Below are 21,971 nucleotides of genomic sequence, written 5' to 3'. Positions count from 1 at the left end.
TTTTGTCCAATTCACCTTAATTGAGTTAAACCTAATTGTTCTAATGCATCTGATGTTCTATTTCTGAAGTTCTGAAGTTTTTATTTCAGGATTATGGTGGCATTTTGATGAAGTGATATTCTGATAATATGTGTGATAGTAGATTAAATGACAGTATTAAGAGGTCAATGGGTGACCAGCTATTTGTCTCTATTTCAAATTTCAATTTTGTTTATTAGGCTATTTAACCTTTGCCTTTCATTCCTTTTGTGTACTTCCCCCACCCCCACATCCCCAATCCCCTTGGTAGCATTAAACAAGCTCATAGTTTTAGTCTTATGGTTAGTTACAATGCTTATATTGTCTCAATGTCCCAATTGTCTAAAAACAGATCTGGGACAGTATATCTACTAGGCTTTTAGCCAGTTTCAACCAAATCGTGTAAAACTCAGGGGGGTCTAATAAACCAGAGATTAGGCTGTGATGTCTGTGTTCATTTGCACATCTGAGAATACATGCTCATAGACAAAGAGATAAACAGAGATAAAGGTGTAATGTTTGTGTGGTTCACTGTTAACAGCAATAACCTCATAAGCAAATTTTAATAGTAATATTGCTGTGCATGGGGGTGAATGAGAAGTGATTTAACATAGGATGAGTTGTAAAACCAGTCAAACCAATTAGAAATGAGCTATACTGTTCACATATGAGATTACAGCAAGGCTCTGTGTAAAAGAATAATAAAAAAAGAAAAAAAAAGATAAATGATTTACAGGATAAAACATTATGAGAGTATGAGCGTAAAATGTGAAAGAAAAAAAGTCTTGTAACAATGTAACAATGTTTATCTTAGCTGTTAAATTAGTGTATAGGCCCTACAATATAATAAATATTTTATTAAACTTAAGTATTTTATGAAAATAGTAAGGTGATTTTTTTGCACAGTACAGGCTCATTTAACAGTACCACGTGACACAATCTTGCGCAGTTTAGGGTTTTAAATTTATAAACGGGTAAATTAGATAAAATATAATCAAATAAATATAGGGATGTGATTTTAGAAAAGCAAAAGCAGTTACAGGCATGTGTTACAAAATGTGTTACTCCCTGGTCTCTAAATAGCCTACAGTTTTATCCACAACCCAACTGGTTAGCTTATCATGAGTTGTGTGAAAAATTAACGAGACTACAAAAAAAAAACAAAAAAAAAGCGACGTTAAAATACGCTCGAATAACTACAAGAAAGCGGAATAACGAGGGAAAACAAAGCCCGGAGCTGCATTAGCAGGTAGGGGCACGGCTGAGGGTGGGGACGGGTGGAGAAGGAGAGGAGGGACGTCAGACAGATTCCTCCCTTATAGACATCCACAAATCCCACAGAAGCGGGCTGCAGTCTCATCTCTAAAGCAAGAACGCGACACGAACTCAACCCAACATCGCTATGGGATCTTACAGGACTTTAACTTTACCGCTTCTCAGTTTGTTGGGATGGACGCTGATCTCTGCCTTCAACCTGGACACAGACAATGTTATCAGGAAAACGGGAGATGCCAACAGCTTGTTCGGGTTCTCCCTTGCCATGCACCGACAACTCAGACCAGCTGATAAAAGAATGTAAGCATTTATTTTATACTCTTTGGAGTCCAGGTATCGTGGCTTTTGTGTGGAGTTTATTCCACATTTGCAGCAGGTTGAATCTTGGTACTTTGGTCGTAGAGTATTTTTGTTTTTTGAACACATTGAGTGTAGAATATGTTTGTAATAGGCTACACACTACATTTAATAGTATGTAGTTGGATTCTTTTTGGCAGTATACACCAATGTACATATTTATGCTATTCTCATAGGAAATCCACACCTGACCTTAGTGTTAAGCCTCAAGACATATGCGCCCCCATGCATTGCACTACATTCCAAGCAAGTGCATTAAACAATGTGACCCAAACAATTAGTTCAAACGAAAATGAAAAGTCTGTCATCATTTAGCTACTCACCTTCATATCGTTTTAAACCCATAGCATATCTTTCTGCTGAAAACAAAAGGAGAAGTTTCGAAGAATGACTTTTCCATGCAATTACAATGTTGTTTGAAGATGCCAAATTGAAAAAAAGGCGCAGCTGCAGCATCACCAAAAATTTTCATAGCATACTCGCGCTCTACTCCAAGCAATACAGTCATTATGTAAACAAAAAAAACTGAAATTTAATTTATTGTTCGATGATAATCTTAACCCCCCCCCAGCTCTTCTTAGATCGTTCGCATGAGAAGTAGCTATGTCCGACTCGTGAACAATTAATGATTCACATGAGTCGGATGTTTTAAACGAACCTCTAGATCTAATTCGGGGTCTGAATGATTCGAACCGATTTGTTTCTCGGGATTTGCTATAATATGGTGAAAAATAATAGCAAATAAATACATTATTTTGAGTTTTTTTCCTAAACAAAGCTGTATCACATGGAATATAGCACAAAAGAGTTGTGTAGTCACTTTTAAGACACTTTTTGGTCACCTTTATGTTTTTTTGAGGGTTGACACTAATGGAAAATGGAAAAGATAATGTAATACGGATCTGGAAGAGTATGAGGGAGAGAAGCCTAAGTAATGACTTTAGGACCATTTTTATTTGGGACTCTGAGGTTTATGTCATTTCAGGGCATAACTTTATCCACCCACTACTGTGCATGCATGTCTAGCTTCATGGAGCTCATTAGAGATGTCTGTCTCTTTCTCCTTCCTTGCTGTGGAGATGTCTGGTCTCCTTCATCCTTTAATTTTAAACCTCTTTGACCTCAAGCACTTCAAGGATTAGATTGTAGGTGGGATCCTTAGTACTTAAGGTTATTTGAGAGTTGCAAACTTTAGAAAGTGTTTCTAGAACACATTTTATGGAATTCTCAGTAATGACAATTTGATATTGTTTTGGTGGTTCACTAAAAAACACACCCGTGTTGCCTTGGCAGTGTCAGACATGCATTGTAAGTTTCAAGCCTAACACACAAGTGAAAGAATGTGTGCAGAAGCCTGTAACTCATTCCTGAACCTCTCTACTGCCATCAACCGTGGCAGCACAGGAGAGAGACTGCCAGGATTGACCTCATGTTTGTCCTGCAGAGAGTGAGCCTACCAGTTATACAAGGGACTGATGTAGTTTTGATGTGTTCGATTTACATTTGCATTTAGTTATTTAGCACATTCTTTTATACAAAGCAACAAATGTAGAACACCACATGCTGTTGATCATACAAGAGCCTAAAATACTCGAATTGCACAATAGCACAATGCCAAGTTTGATGAGTAAGCAAGACTATCACATAAACAAATCCGCAGAAAGCAGGAAAAAGAGGAAACAAGAAGATTATGAGAACAGCCCTTCATTATAGTTGTGGTTATATATCCAGTAAAATTCAAACATCATACTTTTGGTTATCAGAATACCAATTTAAGGAAGACAAACTGTTGCTTAGTAGCAAACCTTACATCAACCACATTTTGCAACCCCTGAATTGTGCAATCATATAGCAGCATCTTATTTGTATGGATTTATGATGTATTTCAAATATTGTAAACCACACCCAGTGTATGAAAGTCACATTTGTGTGTGTGTGTGTGTGTGTGTGTGTGGATTTATGATGTATTTCAAATATTGTAAACCACACCCAGTGTATGAAAGACACATTTGTGTGTGTGTGTGTGTGTGTGTGTGTGTGTGTGTGTGTGTGTGTGCTCTGACTCATATCCTCAGTGTGTATCTCATGGGCTTGGCAGACTGGCTGGCTGTGTTGGAACACAACAAATCTTCTAGTCAGTAACACATGCCCTACAGGTGTGTGTATGTGTGGAGGTGATTCACATTACTGCAGGCCAAGGCAGGGCAGGGTGTGTGTTATGGGGGAGTGTAGCATTGATGTAGAATTCCTTGGCTTGTCATAGCTGGCAGGATGGAGCCGCTATTTGGTAATGTAGGCAGTGTGTGTGTTTGTCTGGCACCTTGACATTTCTCTTGTGACAGTCAAACACAAGTTGGAAATGAGGAGCATAAACCTGAAAAGTGATTCCATTCTTATTCTGTGTGTGCTCACTACTAAAATGCACAATGCTGCTAATTAAAGGGGACATGGAAAACAGATTCTCTTAGCAAACCACCTCATATACACAGATACAAACAGACAATGGCTACTTTGTTAGTGGACACAAATGCAGAAATAGAGTAAGACACCTTGATGTCAAGTGTGGTACATGAATAGCCTATATCACATGATCTGATTTTTAAAAATCATTTTCATTTTTTTTTTAATGTTAAGTACTTTTATTTATTTTTCTACATTACAAATATCTCTATATCTACAATACTGTTTCTTATAGCTATTATAAGTATTGATTATCAATGCATTTTGTCCCAATGTCTCAGTCAAAGGTGTGGAATATTAACATGTAATTGTGGTCAGCATAACATAGGGAGGTATTGTCAGTACCCTGGAGTCGAAAAGATTTAGTTAAACAAAATGGTATCCACCAGTTCATAGTAAAATGTGTTCTGAGCAAGAGTGAAGCACCGCCTATTACCTGACAATGAACCACAGTGCTAAGGGTTTTAAACGACTGTGCAGAAATTAAAGTAAATAAACATCCAATTGAAACATTCTGACAAGCCCATACATATACATGCAGAAGGCTTCACAGAACATGCAGTGACTTGAGTTCATGTAATGCAGGTACCCACCTAAAAAATAAAAGTGAGCATTCAACCTGAAATATGATGTGCCAATTTTTAGTGTTTGTCTTATTATTTAATTTTGTACTCTGTCCACCTGCAGTAACACTCTGACATTGTGAGTGATGTATCTAGTCACAAAATCACGCATTGTTGAAATCTGAGACCCTCCTTTTGAAATCTGATCACAAGTGGTCACCGGAGACATGTTTGAGATGCATGTCCTGGTGCAAACAGGATCTGAGTGTCTGTGGGGACAGGGGTGTCTGTGTTTTCCAACTTTCACGGTTAACTTTGCAGTGTGACATATTTTGAAGGTTTCTTTGAGTATCTAGTGTTTCCTCAAAACGTGCTTGAACAATAATAATCAAACTTTAATCTGATTTGGCTTTAACATGTGGTGGAACAATGTAGCCACTGAAAACACATTAAGTATATACAATAATATGTTGGCCCATATCCCAGAGTGCAGTGGGTCCAGTCTGCATGGAAATGGGCTACTGCTTCCTTCCTGTGATTCTCTTAGCTTCCTGTGCAGGAGTAGGAATAAAGATTGGGCTGAATTTGTACGTCGGTAAGAGCAGGCAGGTATTGGTCTTATTCATCTGTTACTTTCTATTGCATTGGCCAGTCTCAAGTATCATTAAACCACCGTAGTTTGCCCATTCAATATGTCATTTCCCAATCCCATTGTCTCTCTACTTTCTCATTTCTTCAATCTCAAATATAAAAATTGGCAAAAACCCCATAGATTAAGAAGAAAAATAGTTTTCTTTATCACCTTTACAGTAATAGTTCACCCAAAAATGAAAATTCAGCATTCATCAGTAGTCATTGTTTACTCACCCATATGTTTTTCCAAACTCTTTTGAAACCCAAAATGAAAATATTTTTAATGAAACCATTCCAAAGTCCATTCCACCAAAACTTTTAAGCTTCAAAAAGATCATAAAGACATTGTAAAAACAATCCATATGTCAAACAGTTTGATTGCTTCATATGAGGAACAGATTGAATTTACTGAGATTGAAATCGAACTGTTATTTACAAATAGACACTGAACAATGCACATACATATAGCAAAGAGCACATTAAATATGGTCAATGGCAGCATTATAGTAATTGCTTGATGCACCGGAACAAACTACATTGGTTCTTGTATATCAAGCAAGAATGTTTGAGCTTTTGTTTACCATATTTGATGGACTTCATGCATGTGCATTGTAGCCTCCAGTTTAGACCCTGTGATAAGGGGGCCCAATAAGGTCTTGAGTAGTATAGCCTATTGAGCCATTGAGAAATATCAAACCACCAAAAAGATCAAAACTAGACCCTGTGAATATTAGCGATGAACTTAAATTAAATTTTTAATTAAATGTATGCATTTAGCAGACACTTTTATCCAAAGCGACTTACAGTGCACTCAGGCTATACATGTTTTATCAGTATGTGTGTTCCCTGGGAATTGAACCCACAACCTTTGCGCTGCTAACGCAATGCTCTACCACTGAGCCACAGGAACCTTGCTAGTCATGAAAGTATCATTGCCTAAAGGGAGTTGGAGAAAAATCTTGTTCTTCAACAGCACCGTTGTTGTGCACAGTAGGTCAGGCAATATCAGTTTGCAGTCTGTATCTTTAAGCCTGGAGTCTTTGAAATGTTTGAGGGACATCTGGAGCTGTAATTCAGCTGCTGTCAGATCGTAATGTGAACCATGACACTCCAAACCTCCTCAGCAGACCCAGCTCTTGCACCATAGCAATGGCCTCCTCTGTAGATTCCTCAAAACATCAATGCTTAGCATTCCATGCAAAATTATGAGAGCGTGTTTATAAAATTGTTTGGCCTACTACAATATAACCACAATTTACTGCTTTTCAAATAATAACATGCTTTTAGCCGTATCAGTGAGTAAACAAGTGTGGGTTAAGAGTTGAGGCAAAAAGTTTTGAATTAAAGACACAGTGTTCATGCCACATTGGAAATATCGTAGTTACATGATGATACTCTAAGTTTCAGAAATTATTGTTTCTACAGCAACAGCCATAAATGCAAAAATGAATCCAAGTGTGGCTTTGTTGGTAATGACAGCAAAATTCCCATTCTCTTGTAAAATCAAAGAAAGCGCAACAAGTAACACTGGCTATTGTAAAGTGGCACAACAGAAATGTGTGTAGAGGTTGCTACTGTTAGCAACAATTTTGGTTGTTTTTACATGATGTCACAATCAAATGGGAGCTTTCACAAAATTCTGAGTTATAATTATGTGTTTGACAAATATATGAAAGGACAAGTTGGAAGCTCGTAATTACAGTAATTCTAACATGGCACAGGTCAAATGCACCATAATATTTAGCTAGCCAGAATCATTTTATTGACACCAGTGACAAACACTCTTACACTTTCATGTCTTGAGATAGAAAGAGACTTCTTGTGTTGGTTATTGTGCATTGTTATCTGACTGTATAACAGATGCACCTGCCTTTAACTTTTGCATTAAAAGTGAATGGGGTAGCCTACTTTACTTTGTTGCTGTTTAATGAAAATATGAATTAAAATCAGCAGTTTGAAATAATCAATTTGGTCAAACATCTCAACACACGAGTGGCTAGTGCTGCAAGAGTAAAACATCTTGCGAATACTTTACAAGATCAGAGTAACGTTTTTCAATTTGCCAGGCCTGCAGTTTCTGCTTTCCTATTATATGAAATGCTTTAGAAGTCAAGACCATTCACTCTCTAGAATGAGTAATTGCTTAATCGCTTCTTTCTGAGTATGTTGAGAGCCTGACATTTTTAACAGATGAGACATATTTCTCTGCGTCTGCATCACTCTGTGCATAATTGAATGCCAGTGTCAGACTCTGGCCTCAGGACTCTCTGAAAAAGCTCTTAGTAAATAGAGTACTTGTCCTCTCTGTTCTCCCCTCCCCCGCCTCCACCTCTCTCTTTTCTTTCCTTCTATCACTTAATCCCTCTCACTTTCTGAATCTGTCATCTTCTCCCCTCTGTTGTTCTGTGGACATTCATTTTTTTAAAGTTACCAAAGATTTGAAATAAAAATGTGCAATGTTCTTTCCAATTTCATATTTTTTTCTTGGAATTTGGGCTTGTTAGTCCTGTAGATATAACTGTAACGGAGCAAACCATCTCAATAGTGGTAGTGAGGCGTATCCTTGTTGTGCTATTCGTTATATCTTTCTGGGGAGTGATTAATGGAGGCACATTACATTAGCCACAAATCAATTATGGGGTTGTCAGAATGGAATGATGCTGTTCAGGAGCTGATTGTGATCCAGATTATTGCAATTTCCTGAGATGTGTAGGTCAATTAACATAAGGGCTGCTGGTCCAATAACAAAGCTTTTAATAAAATGAAGGGGTCTTGTCTGCATTCATTTTAGGAAACATTGCGGCTCCAGAGTATAAATCAACCTGATCATGAGAAAATCTAATTATTTTCTGAGGCATAAGAAGACTGTGTGAAAATGTTTGAATGAGATTGAATTTCAAATACAAATTCATATGAATTTGATACCAGTTTGCAAAACATAAAACAGTTATGAATTGCTGTGACTGTGTGTATGAATATATTCTTATGAATATGTTTGTCAGTAATATCTTTTGTTGTTGTTTTCTTTACTTTTATGGCTAAAGTTAATGGACACTAGAACATTCTTTGTTGTGTTGTAGGATGTGTAATGTAGTGATTTTCAAGCCTATGCATTGCATTAAATTTAATGTAATCATGAACATTTTCATCAGATATAGCAATCTGTATGCTCTCAAGAGTGCAATGAATAGCAGGTATTCAGTGGCTATTTTTGCCCAGCACAAAAAAGTTTGTGTTGCCCTTTCAGAAAAACAGTGCTGTCTCTGTCTGTTTGGAAAATGTGACTCTAAAGCTATTCTCTTTTTTTGTGATCCAGACAGATCTTGGTCTATATGGTTGTTCACTTACAGAAGGCATTAGTAGTGACTGTTGGAAATATCAGTAGATCAAAGCATGAAATGAAGGGAATTCCCACCCTTTTTAAACCTATGCAAACCCAGAATTCTGCACTATATTTTAGGCCCAGGGATATGCAAACACATGTTCAGCTGACCTTTATTGAGTTATCCAGAAACAACAACAATGACGTCTTTGGTCATCTGTATGCTTAAGTAATAAAGGTAATAATGACTGAATTGTTTCACACATTTGAAATGGACCGCACTTGAACTGCACTTCCCAAATGACATTGAAATTGGAAATCCTCTGCGTGTGACCTCGTATGTCCCAGGTCTTTCAGTATTAACATGCTAAACAAAAGTAAGAGGCTTGTACACTCTTAGAAGAAAATGTGCAAAAATGATACCTTTAAGGCAGCACTCTTAAGGGACATCACTGTACCTTATTTACCCCTAAAAGGTTAATTGTTGTGTCTTGAGGATACATATTACTACTCTAACGTACTAATATGCACCTTTTAAGGGGTAGATAAAGTAAAAAGTAAAGTATAAAGTCCCATGTCAAGCTTGTAAATATTACAAGCTTCTTGTAAATATATTACTTTTAGAGAAAAGTAAAACAGTGTATGCATCTAAAGAGTTCTAGGACATTGCCAAGTGCTTTTACTCTTCCTTCAACTTTTTGGTGAGGGTATTGTGGGAAATGTAGGCTTTTCTTCAGTCAGACCCTTTTTGTCTATGCCCACAAAGAGAGCTTGTGTAGCTAAAATCTGTGAAGTGTTGGGATGAATGTTATCGCTGAACCAGTCAATCCAAAGAAGAGAAAAGAGGCTTTCACTTGCATAAATGAAGTGAAACCAGAGATACAGCCTTTGGTGGTGAATATCCTAGGTAGTCTGTGGACTAAATTTCCTTTATTCAGAAGAGAAAAGATATTCAATGGGGAGGTTTTCCAGTTGAAAGAATAGAAAGAGTGTACAGAAGACTTTCCCCCACTCTCTAATACACAGTGCACAAGTAGTGTGTCCAGACAATGGCTCATTTTCTGTGTGGGCATGTGGGCATTTACTGAAGACCCATGTGGGGAGAAATAGAAGATAATAATGAAACGCTAGAGATGTTTAAGTTGAGCCATTTACTTCATAACACGTTGTCCATATGTAATGAACAAATATCCATTTATAGAGTTTGAAATATTGCTCCAAACATTCATAAGTGGTTTGCTGTGTGTGCAACTGATGACTGAATCAGTGTAAACAGATTTGCAATTTATTATGACCACCATTCTGACCACATTGTTGACCATGTTTCTCAAAAATGCAATTTTCTCACTGAAAAACATATTAAAACACTATTTACACATGATGCTTTTTTGTTATTTGGAGCTGCATTGGCATAAGAGGGGGAGTCAAAGCACATATCAGATTTGTAATATGAAATTCAGTATATTGCAAATCCATTAATACATTTCTGTTGCTTTACAGGTTGCTTGTTGGTGCACCAAAAGCTAGAGCATTGCCCGGGCAGAAGTCAAAAATTACGGGAGGCATGTACAACTGTGACATAAATTCTCTCAGTCAGTCATGCCAACGAGTGATGTTTGACAATGAAGGTAAACTCAAACAAATGAAAGTAAGACACATTATAACGAGTTACTGCATGTGTTAAGTGAGCATTTTTATTGTGCATGTAGAAAATCTGGCAACTGAAAATAAGCAAAACCAGTGGATGGGAGTTACTGTACAGAGCCAGGGACCTGGAGGAAAGATATTGGTAAGAGAGAGAGAGTGTGTGTTATATTGAAAAGAGAGAGTGTGTGAATATTAAAATGATACACTATTTAATCGAAATTAGTAAAAATAAAATAGTGCTGTCAAATCGATTAATCGTGACTAATCGCATCCAAAATAAAGTCTGTGTTTACATAATATATGTGCGTGCACTGTGTATATTTCTATGTATATATAAATACACACATATAGGCTACATGTATATATTTCAAAAATATTTACAGGTATATGTATAGGTATGTATGTATATATTATATATAAATGTAAATATTACATATATTTCTTAAATATATATATATTTGTGTATATTTCTATACACATATATATACACACACACACACACACACACACACACACACACACATATATATATATATATATATATATATATATATATACTGTATATATAATGTAAACATACTTTTTTATATGATTAATCGCGATTAATTAAAATATAAAAAATAACAACTGAAATTATTCATGTTAAACGCTACAAGAGAATTTAGGAAATACAATGTACAGTATAAAAATAGATATTCATTTTGAGATTTCCTAAAGATGACAGCCAAGGTAATCTAAATGTAAAAATAAGGGGAAAAACGTTTGAGGTCAGTATTTAAAAAATATATTTAATGCGGTAATGACAAATTAAATTGATCAAAAGTTACATAAGCTTTTTAATTTCATATAAATGATGTTCTTTCGATATTTATTAAACTTAAATACATTTTAAAATTATTATTATATTACAGTAGAATAATGTTATTTTAGACTGTAATAATGTTTCACAATATTTTTACTCTATTTTTGATCAAATAAATGCAGCCTTGGTGAAGAAAAGAGAGTTGCAACCCCTCTTACCAACCCCAAACGTTTTTTTGTTTTTTTGAACGTTAGTATATAGCTGAAATATCCTTTTTGTGACAGTGCAAAAAAGTTTTTATTAATTTTGTATTATGTACTATGATTATTTCTTTAGTTTATTTATGTATGTATTACAGTTTTATGCTATTTATGTCACTGATTTAAACTGAACTCCCGCTGTCTCTCTCCCAGGTCTGTGCGCATCGCTACCAGCGACGCTTATTTGTGGACTCAGTTCAGGAGCTGCGTGACATCACGGGTCGTTGCTACGTACTAAGTGAGGACCTAACGATTAATGATGCCTCAGATGAAGATGGAGGGGACTGGATGTTCTGTAACGGGAGAAACAGAGGACACGAGCGCTTCGGATCATGCCAGCAGGGTCTCTCTGCCACATTCACAAAGGACTATCACTATCTGGTGTTTGGAGCACCGGGTGCTTACAACTGGAAAGGTATTGGAGGACAAGTTGGATTAGAGTGCTTGTATGTATATTTGCGTTGAAGTATAGGTAAATCTCATTTTTGGGATAATATTTAATGTTAAGTGAAAACCCAGTTGTTATGAGAAGGTCAAGCAATGGCCACTGTCAAACAAGACCCATAATTCCCCACATCACTCAATTTTGCACCTTCACGACATGTTAATTTTCTTTGTCAGTTCATTGCATCTGACATATTGTATTTTATCCCCCCTTTTTAAACTTCTTTTCTGACATCTCTCATTCACTTTCTCCATCCTCCACCCTCCACCTTTTTTTTTCCTTTTCACTCACTCTTCCGCTGGGTGGATGTCAGGAGTGGTGCGGATGGAGCAGAAGAACAGCTCTCTGTGGGATGAGAATATCTTTGATGACGGCCCATATGAAGTTGGAGACGAGGGCCAACTTGATCCAGACCTGGTGCCTGTCCCTGCTAACAGTTATTTAGGTGAGTCCCTCATCACATGACATTCCATTCATCATCCATATCACTCCATCATGTGTGATTAGGAGGATGTATAAACATTTCCAGCATAGTTAGGATGCAACGCATAGATATAGATTGCCTTTCTTACCCTTTATTTGGTTCTACCATTTAAGGTCTGGTTGGTTGTTTGTGCTTTATTTGGTGCAAATCGTGTTTGTGTAAATGTAGGTGTGCTGTTCATGACTAGCATATCCAGTAGCCATCCTGATCAGTTTGTGTATCAGTCACCTCCCCTTCAGGTGGCCAAGGAGAACGTTTATGATGTGGCCTCCAATAGCTATTTAGGTTTGTGGGATTTCCTGGATGCCAACTTGATCAATTATTTGCGTTCAACCTCTCATCATGCTGGTCTTTATATGTGCTTTTTTGTGAACACATGTGAATGCTGTTGCTACATTATTGTTTTGAAGCTGTCTTTGTGTTGACATCCACATTGCATGAGCAAAACTAAGACATACTATGAGTATCCAAGTCAGTGGGAATCATGCATGTTGGCGTTGATGTTGTTCATAGGTTTTATCATTGCATAATCCATCATCGCTGAAAGATTTTCAATATTCTTTTGGTGAACTAATCTTTATCAAATGTTGTGATTGGTTGGATCTGTCACAGGTTTCTCTCTGGACTCTGGAAAAATGCTGACCAAGAGAGGTCAGTTGACTATAGTTGCTGGGGCTCCAAGAGCCAATCACAGTGGGGCAGTTGTGCTATTAAAGAAGGACAACGTTAAATCATCCATGATGACAGCTGAATACATCCTGGAGGGTGCCGGACTTGCCTCTTCCTTTGGCTATGATCTTGCAGTGCTTGACATTAATGGAGATGGGTAAGAGTCACTAAAACGGAATTATATATTCTAAAATAGTCTCATTAAGCATATGTTTTGCATGGTTTTATTTGTTGTAGATCAGTGTTACTTTAGTAGTATTTATATACTTTTATAGTATTTATTCATAAATTAGCTTTTTTATATAGAATTTCTGTTGTTATTATAATTTAAGCTTTAGTAAATTTAATATGAGGGTTTAACATTTAATTTTTTTAATATGTCTATTTAGCTTTCATTTATTTTTGTTGTAGTTTTAGTAATTTGATATTTCAAATTAAACCTTTTTTAGAGGAAACATTTCAAAATTTTAAGTTTTTCTTTATCTAAGGTTTATTTTATTTTATTATTTGATTAATCTAATGTTTGTTTTATTTTATTTTTTATTTTATTATTCCAGCTTTATTTCGAATTAATATATATTTTTAAATTTTAATAGTTTTAGTTTTATTTATTAATAGCTGTATAATTCACTACATACACTATGTATAATTACACTAGATAAATACACTAGATGTATAATTATTCTGCACTGATTATTAAAACAGGTGGCAGGACATTGTAGTCGGAGCACCTCAGTACTTTATTAAGGACGGTGATATCGGTGGGGCCATCTATGTTTATCTTAACGAGGAAGGGGCTTGGGACAAGATCACCCCCAAGAGAATTGAGGGAGCTGCTTATTCCATGTTTGGTTTGGCTGTGGAAAACATGGGAGATGTGAACCTGGATGGTTATCATGGTATGTGTTTAGTATATGGTCTCTTCTATGAATACAGCTAATGCAAAACATCCAGAACCAACAGGTTCTAGTAAAGACATATAGAGAAGAAAAGATGGCGTATTATATAGATCAATTAACATTTAAACAATACTATGTTAATGGTGATAACCACAATAATATTTGGATGAAATATGTAACTAATTTTCTTAATGTAATCCTGCTGTTTTTTAGATGTTGCAGTTGGTGCCCCATATGACAGTAATGGAGCTGGAAACGTATATATCTTCCATGGTTCACCTCAAGGCCTTAAAAAAGCCCAGGTATAGCCATATATTCACTTTTCTTTCCTTTCAGTTTTCCATCAGTATTCACTCATTGATTTTTCAATAATAAATTCAATAATTTCAGGTTCTTGGAGGACAAGATCACAACGTGAAACTCTTTGGATACTCTCTTGCTGGGAACATGGATTTAGACAGAAATAATTACCCTGATCTGGCTATCGGACCTCTCTCTGATTCAGTGTTTGTGTACAGGTATGATCATATTGATAGACAACCTGTAATGATTAATAAGGATTTTTTTTTAATTTAATTTAATTTAATTTTTACTAACATGCATTTTCATATCTCCTCATTTTATTATCATTATTATCATTTATTATTTATCTTCATTTAGTAATATGGATGAATGATTAAATGCATTAATTATGGGTCTTACACTATAGGGCACGGTCAGTTATCAGCATTGAAAAGACTGTCACCACCACTCCAAAGGAGCTAGACCTCACTCAGAAAAACTGTGGAGACACTATATGGTGAGAAAACTATAATCAAAACAAGCCAACCTTATTATATTAGCCAATAGCCAGTAACCCCTATCTAAAAGCAAGGTTTTATTGTGTTTTTTAGCCTTGATGTAAAAGCCTGCTTCAAATTTTCAGTCAAACCCATAACCTACAATCCTACTCTGAGTAAGTACATGTTTCTAGTTTACCTTCACAGGTAAATTACTACTCAGTAATTGTTCATCTCTGTTGTGCAGAATCTTATCACTGTAAACAAATGGCAACATTTTGTTTGACCACGTCTTTTTTCCCTTCTTTAGAGGTGAAATACTCTATCAAGGTTGAATCTGAACGGAAGAAACTTAATCTTCCTTCTAGAGTCATCTTCAACCCGCGCTCAGCCAATGATTATGAAAGCACAGGAGTCGTAGAGCTTAAGGGTCAGGGCACAGAAAGCTGCGTTACCAGAGGCCTCAGACTGCAGGTACAGCACATCCCATTCAGAGGGGAAAATGACTACTGAGTGACATGATGTTAAAGTAACAACTTTAAATCGAGGACTTCAGAATAAGCTTACAGGGGGCATCTGTGACAATAAATCAACAGGGACAGGGTTAGTAAGAATCAATGGCTTTACCTTAATGCAGTAAAAAAGGAAGTACTGCCATCTAGTGGTCATTGTTTATACTTCTGGATTAAGGGCACGTTTGATGCTTTAGTTATGGAATGGCATTATGCTGCAAACAATGTAAAATGTTAATGTCTTTTAATAATGCAAGTATATTATGTACAAAGGAAACCCTAAGAGACAAACTGAGAGGTATCCCGATTGAAGTCTCTGTGGAGATCCTGAAGCCATCCACACGCAGGAAGAGACAGAGCGCTCTCCCTAATCTGCTTCCCATCCTGGACACTAACCAAGATGCCACCACTGTTACCAATGTACCATCATCTTCTTAAGCTACTATCTTTGCATTTTCAGTGATCTACCATGATCTTATTTATTATACACGATATACACTGTCATTCTAAAATTTGGGGTTGGTAAGATTTGTTAATGTTTTTGAAAGAAAACTCTTATTCTCACCCAATGCTTAAATTATTTGATCAGATATACAGTAAAAACAATAATATTGTGAAATATTTTTACAGTTTAAAATAACTGTTGTCTATGTGAATAAAAAAAAAAAAAGTAAATTATACCTGTGATGCAAAGCTGAATTTTCAGTAGTCTTCAGTGTCACATGATCCTTCAGAAATCATTCTAATATGCTGATTTGCTGCTCAATAAACATTTCTGATTATTATGAAGACAGTTGTGTTGCTTTATATTTTTGTATAAAGCAGCACATTTTTTGTAACAATGCAAAGGTGATCTTTAATATATCTTTTGTTCAATCTAATGCATCCTGCTGAATCCTTAAATTCTTTCTAAAAAATCATGTTGACCCCAAACTTTGGATTTATTCTCATATTTTAATCTAAATATTATCCTAGTATGTTGAATATTATCAAATGTATGTTGATTTTCATATTTATAGTGAACATTTTATTTGAATTTACTCTTAAATCTAAGTTTTGAAATGGTTTACCAACAAACTGCTCAACTTTATCCAACTATCTTAACTTTTTTATACTTAAAGAACTGAAGTAAACCAGTACCAAACACGTCTAAAGATCTCATTCAGTATTAAATGTTTTTCTGAATCATATTGGCTTTCAGGTTCAGTTTATCAAGGAAGGATGTGGTGCTGATCATGTCTGTCAGAGTGACCTGCAACTACAGTATAAATTCCACACCAGGGAACCAAACAGAGACATCTTTCATCCATTACCTGAGTGAGTTTTTATTTATTTATTTGTTTATCATTTTATTATCATGTTTTTATGTTTTATATGTCAGAATTTTGGAAAGCATCCCTCGTGTCTTTTTTTAAAGTGACATCAGTTGTGTTCAAATGAATGAGCAAACAAACTTCAAAACAAATGGCAAAATAAAGTGTCATGAAGAAGAAGAATTCATTTGAATCTCTTTGTTTTCCTCACAGGGAAAATGGAGTTCCCATCCTGTCTCTTAGTGATCAGAAGGACATTGTCTTGGAGATCAAGGTGGTGAACCAGGGTGAAGATGCTTATGAAGCACAGCTGTCTTCCTCGTTCCCCAAATCCCTCTCTTATTCTGCCGTTCGCATTCAATCTGGTGTAAGTTCAGCTGCTAGATGTCTAACTTATGACCAACTTATTTATTGTTCATTATTTTTATTATCATTAATATTTTTATAAGTGCTGTCAAATGATTAATTGCGATTAATCCATCCAAAATAAAAGTTTTTGTTTACATAATATATGTATGTGTACTGTGTATATTTGTTATGTATATATATACACATACAGCATATATTTTGAAAATATTTACATGTATATACATTTATATATTGGTATTCTTATATTATATATAAATATATTTAATATATAAACATAACATATTTTTCTTAAATATATACATGCATGTGTTTGTATTTATATGTACATAATAAATATATACAGTATACACACATATATTATGTAAACAAGCACTTTTATTTTGGATGTGATTAATCGCGATTAATCGTTTGACAACACTCATTTTGATTAAGAATGAGTTTTTAAGTGCTCCTAAATCTTTACAGGATAAACCAGTCATCTGTCAAGCCAATCAGAATGGGTCTCAAGCCGATTGTGAACTTGGAAATCCATTCAAAAAAGATGCTGAGGTGAATAATAATTTGTATTTTATGTTATTATAATAGAAAAGCTCTATTTTTGGTGTTTTGACGTATATGTGAAAAAAAAAAAAAACTTTTTCAGACAACTTTTTACATCATTCTGAACACGGGAGGAATTTCTTTGGATACAACTGAAATTGAAATTGACCTTAAACTCAAAACGTGAGTAGCAACATATCTCTTGTCAAAGGCACAGAGTACCAAAACAAGTTTAGTATTTTCTTTTGTTTTTAGCATAGATTCATATTTCCATTTTTCTTTTTGCTAATTGCAGGACAAGTGATCAGAAGCAGTTACAAGCAATCAAAGCCAAAGCCATTGTTAAGATCCAGCTGCTGTTGTCCCTCTCAGGGTAGGTTATCATTTCTCATCTTCTGATGATTATAATATCAGTGTCCTTTATTTGGATCTTCATGTACTGTCATCATGTACCATCTCCAGCATTGCTAAGCCATCTCAGGTCTACTTTACTGGAGAAGTTAAAGGAGAGAGCGCAATGAAGTTGGCAACTGATGTCGGCAGTCCAATTGACTATGAATTCAGGGTGACTATTAGATTTCCTTACATAAAACGTAACATTTTGTATATAAAGCATACATTTTGTACATTTACAATACCTCCTTTGGTTTGTTTAGAAAATATTTCATTTTTTGCATACAAACTATCTTACATGTCACAGTATTTAGAGGCGTTTGTTTTTTAAATATATTGATTTACAGGTTACAAATTTGGGCAAACCCCTTAAATCATTCGGCAAGGCTTTTATGATTATCCAATGGCCTAAGCACAACTCTCAGGGCAAGTGGCTGCTGTACCTCATGAAGATGACCCCAACCGGTTTAGACAGCTTCAGCTGCTCCAATCAAGATGAGGTCAACAAACTCGGTTTGAAGGTAGTTCTAATATCTTAATCACAGTCAAAATTGTTGTTATTAAAACGTTGCATTCATGTTGAAATGAACTGATTATTTGTTCTGTCTTACGGTTATCTAGGAGCCTTCAGTGTCACGAACTAAACGTGAAATTGGGGAAACTCCTGCAAAAGAGGGAACAGCCTCTCTCTTTACCGACAAGAGGAAATACACAGTTTTGGTAAAGTCAACCAAACATGAAGAATACAATGCATTCAGACTAATAGACTAATTTTTTACATCACTCTACACTAAAAACCTCAAAACGAGCAAATATTTTAAAAAGAAAAAAACTGAAATGTCACATTGACGGAAGTATTCAGACCCTCAAAACAATAATTAAAAGCATTTTAGCTTAAGGCTGCAAAAGTGAAGTATTTCTGAATGCCCTGTATGTGTGTCCTTGAGCTGATAGTCAGCATCCTGTGTCTAATCACTGTCTTGTTGTGTTTTTAGTCGTGTGAGGATGGGGCGGAGTGTATAGCATTCAGATGTCCTCTAACGGGAATGGACAGCAATGCTGTTATCAGCCTGAGAGCTTACCTTTGGAACTCTACCTTCCTGGAGGTGAGTGTGGCAGTTCTTTTTTTTTTTAACGGCATAATCTTTAATAATGTAAAGATTAAAAAACTGTGTTTTAACAAAACTGCTTCACTGCTTAATAAGAAAAAAAAAGTTAGTGTGTCAAGGTAAAAATGTCATGTGGTAGGATTAAAAGTTCATGAAATCCATAAAAAAATACTTTTTACTTTGCAAACTATATTTAAAAACCTTTTAATCATCATATGAGATGTGTTCAAGACGAATTTTTTTCTTCATATTATTTTTTTTGATGGTTACATCATATGAGGCATTACATTTTTCTTGTACATGACAACATATGAAACCAATATCAATACAGATAGAATATTTCTAATAATTTGGCAGAGGTGTTAAAATATATATTTTTTTCCTTTTTCTTTATCATGGACAATATAAACTATCAATTAACTATTTCTTACAGGACTATGCAAAATTTAACTACATTGATATTATTGTCAAGGCATCACTTGATTTCAAGACCTCAGCTACAAATATACAGCTGAAAAATGAACCAGCACTGGTGAGGACATTTTTATCCATACATACTTCTTCCATATTTTGATCAATTTGTCTTCTCTATCAAACTGACTTCATATGCAGGTCTGAAAACTCATCTTGAGGTGATAAATGCATTTTGAAAGACAATTTGTCCTGTTACAGGCACGCGTTACCGTGTTTCCGGAGCGCAAAGTTGCGCAGTACGGCGGTATGCCCTGGTGGGTCATACTGGTGGCCATTTTACTCGGACTCCTTTTGCTGGGCCTTTTGGTCTTCTTGCTTTGGAAGGTAAGATGATATGACTAAAACTCACAAACAGAGCCATTTAGGACTACCTAACCCTGTTTTTACTGTCACTTTTATTGAACACTGACAATTTGTAAAACAGATTTCCAACATTTTGTACTATTCACATGACATCAAGTACTTAAAACACAAACCTTTACCCCTTTTAGTGTGGTTTTTTCGGCAAAAGCGGCAAAGAACCTGAAAAAGAGAGGCTGACTTCAGATGCGTAAACAGAGAAACAGAGAACGAGAACCTCTCTCTTAGGGTAAAAGATCTCATGCACAGATCAAGTTGACCTGCGTGCTCAGAGCTAGCATGAAGAGTTAGCCCATGCTAACCCACTTTAGCCTGAAGCACGTGCTGCCTGTGTCTAGATGTGGGGTAACGGTGGAAGTTTCCATGGCTTTCATTGCTGAGACATAAGCAAAATGCTATGAGGAATGCAAACTAATCATGCGTGAAGTTGTTGGGAAAGGGTTTATACATGTTTGCATTGACTCTTGTGACTGGGTATGACTGAATGTCTGAATCTCTAAAGCTCTTTTAAGCCTTTAGATGTGGCTTGATTTGGGAACTTGCGCATTTCTCTGGCCTGCTTGGGATCTCTCGCTTTCAGCGCATACGGTTCTTTCTACAGCCAGATTCTTGCTTATATCTTCTTTAAAACATTGAATGGTTTGTTCTTTCCTCATGCTAGGCATGCTGCACACACTGCAAACATCACTGCGTATTTGTTTTTTGCACATTTTCCTGTATAAAGATGCTGTTTAGCATTGTCAGCATTATCTTGCGCTAATTGTCTTTTTTTTTTAAACAGTGTGGATTTTTCAAACGTTCCAAGTATGATGACAGCGTCCCCAGTTATAATGCTGTGCGGATAAAGAGGGAAGAGAGGGGAAAAGAGCCGGGGAAAGAGGAAATGGATCCTCCGGAGAAGAAACAATGGATGACTTCTTGGAATGAAAATGAGAGCTACTCATAGCTAAATGCTAATCTGATTGAAATCAAACCAAAGACTCCCTTCCTAAGGCCTTTAATGCTTACTTTTGCACACACTGAACTTTTCTTACTGTTACTATTCCATCAAAACATGAAAGGAAACATTTGAGCTTGATAGAGATTGTATTACAAAATGGTGTCTGGAAGACGAATGATGAACAAGGATAAAAAAAAAAAAAAAGTTTACTTGAGTTTTGTTTTATATTACAATTTGCTTCCATGTTCCACCCCCATTTTCATATCACAGTTCACTTCTCATTCATACAGTAATGTATATACATTTAATGTATTTATTCTCAGCAGAGGTTTCTGTTGTACAAAGGCCAAAGATTTTTAATTTTTTTGTTTTATTTTATGAATGGCTTGTGTGAGTCAGGACTGCTTGGTTCATATTTTTTCTTATCTTGATATCCAGCTAAAACAACATGGATAAATGGAAATATTTGTGTCTTTGGATTTTTTTTCTATTTGTTGCTTAATTGTTAAAACCAGTCAGGTACATATTTTATTTTCATAGGTGTTTTTTTTCACTGTACTTAAACTACTACAACTGGGACTGATTTTAGTAAGAACTACTTTGTTATAAACAGTTTGATATATTATCGGTTGACTGTCACAATCTATTGTAAGACCAGATTCTAAAGGTTTCTTTTAGTTTTTGAAGGTCATTTGAAAATATCTGTGTATAAATGTGAAGTTGCTTTTATTTTTATTTTTATAAAACAGCACCTTTTGGCAATGCGAATGCTCAAATAATGAAAAGTATTAATTAAGACAGTGGTGATGTCTGAATTTTAGCCACTTAACAAATGTATTAGCTCACACAAAATTGACACTGAAGTAATGAAACTGATTATTAGATATTTGGTATTCATTTTCCAAATAAAAGTTTTGCTGGACCTTAATTGATATAAGAGGTGAAATTTTTTTAAATATATTGTTTTGGTGGTTTTGTCAGCTGTAAATCTGGATAATCTTTGAATATACCTTTAAAGACAGACAGCTATGAGATGGTGCTGCGGACAGAAACAAAAGACATGTATAGAGGTCGACAATGTAATCAGACTAATTGATGCAATATAGAGACACATAATGGGTCTGATATAATAGATACCCGAACAGACTGTATACAGACAACTCAAGATAGAGCTCCTCAGCAGACAGTGGCTCTAATACTTAGGCTGAAGACATGAGTGCAGGATTAGTGATTGGCATGACTGGCACAGGTGTAGTCTTGATAAACAGGCACAGACTTGTGTGCTAGACAGGCACAGAAACTGATGCAGGTGACGAAGGCCAATACTCATACTGAGGCATTCATCCAG

General features: G+C 35.6%; 1 protein-coding gene across 1 annotated transcript; it reads left to right on the top strand.

Annotated features, from left to right (window-relative positions):
• The first annotated feature begins 1,341 nt into the window (after positions 1-1,341).
• On the top strand, positions 1,342-21,551 carry itga6b (integrin, alpha 6b). The gene is made up of 26 exons (XM_016507224.1): positions 1,342-1,593; positions 10,129-10,256; positions 10,338-10,417; positions 11,491-11,752; positions 12,096-12,227; positions 12,879-13,092; positions 13,641-13,834; positions 14,048-14,136; positions 14,225-14,352; positions 14,544-14,633; positions 14,728-14,789; positions 14,924-15,087; positions 15,399-15,545; positions 16,327-16,442; positions 16,652-16,805; positions 17,273-17,356; positions 17,451-17,530; positions 17,643-17,720; positions 17,810-17,912; positions 18,088-18,261; positions 18,362-18,460; positions 18,736-18,846; positions 19,283-19,381; positions 19,522-19,647; positions 19,815-19,912; positions 20,465-21,551. The coding sequence occupies exons 1-25, from the start codon at positions 1,421-1,423 to the stop codon at positions 19,875-19,877; spliced, it is 3,150 nt and encodes a 1,049-aa protein (XP_016362710.1). The 5' UTR covers positions 1,342-1,420; the 3' UTR covers positions 19,878-19,912; positions 20,465-21,551.
• The last annotated feature ends 420 nt before the right edge of the window (positions 21,552-21,971 follow it).

The sequence above is a fragment of the Sinocyclocheilus anshuiensis genome, unplaced genomic scaffold (assembly GCF_001515605.1).
Source record: "Sinocyclocheilus anshuiensis isolate Anshui unplaced genomic scaffold, SAMN03320099.WGS_v1.1 scaffold1448, whole genome shotgun sequence".
NCBI classification, from domain to species: Eukaryota; Metazoa; Chordata; class Actinopteri; order Cypriniformes; family Cyprinidae; genus Sinocyclocheilus; species Sinocyclocheilus anshuiensis.
The sequence above is the reverse complement of the archived record's forward strand: the minus strand, read 5'-3'. Positions and strand labels throughout refer to the sequence as shown.